This window comes from Myotis davidii, unplaced genomic scaffold, assembly GCF_000327345.1.
Source record: "Myotis davidii unplaced genomic scaffold, ASM32734v1 scaffold687, whole genome shotgun sequence".
In the NCBI taxonomy this organism is placed as follows: Eukaryota; Metazoa; Chordata; class Mammalia; order Chiroptera; family Vespertilionidae; genus Myotis; species Myotis davidii.
The window spans coordinates 64275-69015 of NW_006298971.1; the positions used below are offsets into that span (position 1 = coordinate 64275).

General features: G+C 49.0%; 1 protein-coding gene across 5 annotated transcripts in view; it reads left to right on the top strand.

Moving 5' to 3' along the window:
• The window catches only part of PPCDC (phosphopantothenoylcysteine decarboxylase), a 27998-nt gene that overhangs the window by 20801 nt on the left and 2456 nt on the right, over window positions 1–4741 (top strand). For 3 of the 5 annotated variants that reach the window (XM_006774570.2, XM_006774569.2, XM_015571027.1), the window contains exons 3-4: window positions 1973–2068; window positions 2952–3080. In XM_006774570.2, the coding sequence (XP_006774633.1) occupies window positions 1973–2068; window positions 2952–3080 (225 nt within the window). The remainder of the gene's footprint in view (window positions 1–1972; window positions 2069–2951; window positions 3081–4741) is intronic. The other 2 variants (XM_015571026.1, XM_015571028.1) reach the window with 1 other exon arrangement.

Consider the following 4741-nt stretch of genomic DNA (forward strand, 5'->3'; position numbering starts at 1 on the left):
CACTCAGTGAAAGTTGGTTTCTGGGTTGTTGTTTAGCTTCTATTTTTTTTACAATGTTCAAACTGCAGGCTCAGAGGCCTGCAAGGCAGGTGGGGAAGGTTGGTTTCCTCCTTCGCTGAAGGAAGCAAGCCTCATGTTAGTTTCAAGCTGCCTGGCTGCCGGCCGCCATCTTGGCTGGAAGTTAATTTGCATATCTCGCTGATTAGCCAATGGGAAGGGTAGCAGTCGTATGCCAATTACCATGTTTCTCTTTTATTAGTGTAGATTAGGACTTCTGCCATCTTAATTTCATGCTTTATACTTCTCATGTTTTCTCTCTGCTTTTTTGCCTTTCCTATTTTTTTGTGTGTAGATTGAATTTTCTCTGCTCATCTGAAATTTATATATAATTTTTCCTCTGTGTACCCTAACTTACTATGCCCCATATGTTCCCCTATCACTGTCTGTGTTTTAAGAGTCTCAACACTGCCCTGTCTCTTCCTGCTCTCCCCACCTGTGCTGGTTCCTCAGCAACTCAGTAATGGCAGCCCTATCCAATTGCCATCTTGTTCGGAACTGGACAAGGCTTGTTCAGGGCTGTCCTAGACGGGACTTCAGTGCTCAGTGGGGGTTTGATTTAAATGACTTTTTAAAAGGTCCCTGAGGTTTCGAGCAAGTTCTGAGTATCGTAGGTTCTTACAGGGGAGTGAGAGAGAATGGACAAGTCCAAGAGCTCTCTAGTAGAGCTGGGAACACCAGAGCTTCTGAAGTTCTGTTGTAGGCTGCCTTCTATTCTCTGCTTTTCTCTTAAGTGCTGTGTAGAATACTGTCCCATGACAAGCAGGAAAGAAATGAGAAAAAACCTTGGGGAGATGGAAGGGAGGGCTGGGGACTAGGTTAATGGGCATAGGCACACCTCATCCAAAGAGACAGCCATCACTCAATCCCACTAAGTCGTTATCAGTAGGAATATGGGTCCAGCATTGCCAGAGCTTCTGATTTTCAAGAGAAGCCAGGAAAATAAGTTTTCTATGTGAAATCTTTTGATTTGTATATACTGGCTCAAAAATGTTTATAACCTCATGCAAGCCAAACAACATGTCTGCAGACTGGATCTGGCCCAGACACTATCACCCATGACCTCTCCTCTGGTTAGTCAATGATTCTGTCCTTGTCACACTTGACATTTCTCCCTTCTGGATAAATGTCCCCCAAACGTGTTATTTCCTACATCCTTCTCACAGCCACCTCTTCTGGGCCCCTTTACCTTGAGTGCCATTCACATTACCATGTGCTCTTTCTCAAGGCCATCATTCTGTTAAGCACCTTAACCATCCCCTTGTTTGCATTGTTAACTTATCTAGTAAATGAGTAGTATGAAGGTAAACTTTGTTCTTTCCCCATGCGTGTAGGCACGTGATGTGGGTTTGGTTTTCCTGGAGCCTGTCTGCAGCTGGAGCCCATGAGTCCTGGTTCTTAGAAGTACGAGAAGAAACTGCCTACTCTCTCGCTGGGGCATGGACACAAACATCCCGTGCCAGGCCCCAGCTCCCAGTGCCTTCACCTTGCAGAGGGCAGGGCTTCAGTGTGGTCCAGAGCTCAGGACCTGTGAGCCTCCTTGGGATGGCCCCTCCTGCCAGCCATGGCCTCTGGATTGCTCTTGCCCCGAGTTTCTTTCCCATCTGGCTCTGCTCTTGCCTCATTCTGCCGGAGCGGCAGGAGCCTGTGGCAGCTGCAGCTTTATATACATTGCACAGTTGATGGCTGATTCCACAGTATCTCCTTGATAGGGAAGTGAAACAGCCACACCTGGTGGGGCCTGAACTTTTGGTGACAGTAGAAGTAGTTATGGAAACTGCCAAGGAGGGAGAAGTCCTCTCTGTAGCTAAGCTATGAAGAAAGCTTTTGCCTGGCCTGGTCCCACATGGCCTCCAGGAGTGGCTCTGATAACATGTGTCACCCCCCACCCCCACCTGTTTTTTCTTGGTGACAGCTGGAAGTAGCAGTGGTCACAACTGAAAGAGCCAAACATTTCTACAGCCCCCAGGACATTCCTGTCACCCTCTACAGCGATGCGGATGAATGGGAGGTCAGTGCTGGGGGTCCCCAGGGCTGTGTTCCATCATGTGTCTATCAACAGGACAGGACTGTACTCCTGCAGCCCATAGTCCTGGTGGTCAGAGCAGACAGACCAGGCTCATGTCAGCAGTTAGGGCCCTCAAGGCAGAGGTGAGGAGGAAAACAACTGTCTAGCTTCTGGCCTGTGGGAGGCCTATAGTCTCCCAAGAGCTCAGCTTTGGCCCTGAGCCTGAAGTTGAATGCCCTTGGGCTTATCTCGGCTGATACAACCACCGAAGAGCTCTGTTTCCCTCACCATGTCCCAATGTCAGGGCTGTCCAGAGTGCCTCACTTCCCACAGCCTACATCTGCTCTCTCTCAGAAGGGTGGGCACTGGCTGATTCACCAGACATTGAGTGTGGGCATCAAAGGGGTGCCCTGCCAGGCATTTTAAAACATTCTCCGCCTAGAACATTTCTGATTGGTCCGTCTTCCCCATTTCTTCCCCTCCCCCATTTCTCACTGCCTCAGACATTTCTCACTGTCCACTGGCTTAGACAACCCAAGCATCCGCCTCAAGCAGACAGGGCAGGAGTTCCCTGCCAGATGTCAGTTCTCTTGAAAACCAAACCATAAAGGGAACAGCTTGGAAAGACAAGGGGCATTTGTTTTCTTAGGCCTGGTTTCTCTCAGGCTATTGACTCTGCAGCCAATGCTCTCACCAGCTTAGCTGTGAGAGGGAGTGGCAGTGGATTTGGGCACGGTTGCTCATCAGGTGGTCTTCCTCCAGTTCCTGACTTAGTGTCCTTGGCCTCTGTTTCCTCCCCCCAGGTCTCCCTCCCCCCCACACACACCTCCTTCCCTCCACCAACAGAGTGGTCTGCCCAGTGACCCCATTTCTTTCTCCTTGCCAGATGTGGAAGTGCCGGTCCGACCCAGTTCTCCACATTGACCTTCGGAGGTGGGCAGACCTTATGCTGGTGGCTCCTCTCGATGCCAACACTCTGGGGAAGGTGGCCAGTGGCATCTGTGACAACTTGCTTGTGAGTGAATCCCTGTGCCCTACACCCTCCTTGAACCTCTCTCCCAGTTTGCTGAGCTATAGACTACCTTTGTGTAAGGTTCTCACCTTGGAATCCTTTTATCATGGTCCTTTTTGCTCAGAACACTGTCCCTCTGCCCCCTACCCATCTCACCTATGCTCTGGCAATTTGGCAGAAGGTGTGCTGGATGGATGGACTCGACTTGTGGGTGCTTTCTGAGGCTGTCCACCACTCACCTGCCCTTTGATGCTCAGCTCTTCTCCCTTTGTCCTTCATTCATGGGCTGCCATTCTGTCAGGCTCCTGGCCTAGTTCCATTGCCTGCCTTCTCACTGGGATCTGGATATCCACATGGGCAACTAATAAGAGTGCTTACTTCTTCATGGATGTTTCACACACATTTATCTCTTCTGTATTTAGTCACAGGTGGAGGTGCAGTTTTCCTATGTATCATGGAAAGCTGAGAGAGGAAAATAGGAGAAAGACAGGGCAAGAGTGTGAGCTTATGGATGATGGAGGAAAGGAGCACAAGTTCAGCTGTGCAAAGTGGGATTGATAGATCTTCAGGGACCTATTGTCCTTAAAGAAACTTTGTGTACTTGATCATCCTGGAAGGAGTTAGGCATGATCTCTCTCCTCCCTCTGCCTTATTACCCTACTTTTACTCATTTATTGAGCTTTTACCTACCATGAGCTGGACCCATGCTGAGAGACACACAGGACACAGGGAACTCACAGTCTGGAAGGAGAGGGTTTTTGTTCACTCATTCAGGTGAGAAGGGAGTATGCTCTGGTGTGTGGCCCAATCTTCAATGTTTCCAGTCAGTCCTTTGACAATAGAGTCACCACCTTGCACAGTAGTAGGCATATACTTATTATATGTATGAGATAATTAGTAATTTTACTGTGGCAAACAGCCTGGAGTTTTTCAGAGTTTAATATGGCGAAGAAGTGAATAACGAAGCTGGGTCAATATTTTGGGGGGTCAGATAGGTTAGTCTCCTCCTGTGCTTGGCACTTAAGGCACTTTGGAAGAATCTACTAGTGATTTAAGCATTATTTGAATAAGAACACAAGGTGACCAGAAGAAGGGCAGCACACAGATTGTGTGGCCAGAAGCAGGGTAAGGGAGTGCAGAAGGCTTCCCAGTGGGGTTGGTGCCAGGGCTGACAGGGCAGCTGGAGCCTGCAAGCCTCCTGCCACTTTGATTTAAGTGGGTCAGAGTTGTATGTTACCAGCACTGTTACCAAACCTCTAGGCTTCCCACTGCTAGTCAGCAGCTGGCTGATGTGGCGAAGCACACCAAGCTCTAGGAATTAAGCCCCAGCCTTAGGCTGCTCTCTGAGAGGGCTCCCTCCTTCGTCCTGAAAGTTCTGCTTTCCTTTTTTTCCTTGAAGCTGCCATTGCTCCTTGAAATCTTTGGAGTTCCCTCCTCCTGAGTTGGCTGAACAGTAGAATAAGTTCCCAAGACCAGCCCCCAGATCATTTTCCTCAAAAGGTTTCACTTAAAGGCAAACTTTTTTCCCCAGCCCCTATAAGGGTGCATGCGGGAGACAACCAATTGATATGTCTCTCACGATGTTTCTCTCTTTCTCTCTCTCTCTGTCTCTCTCTCTCTTCTCCCCTCCACCCTTCTACTCTCTCTGGAAGTCAATGTCAATG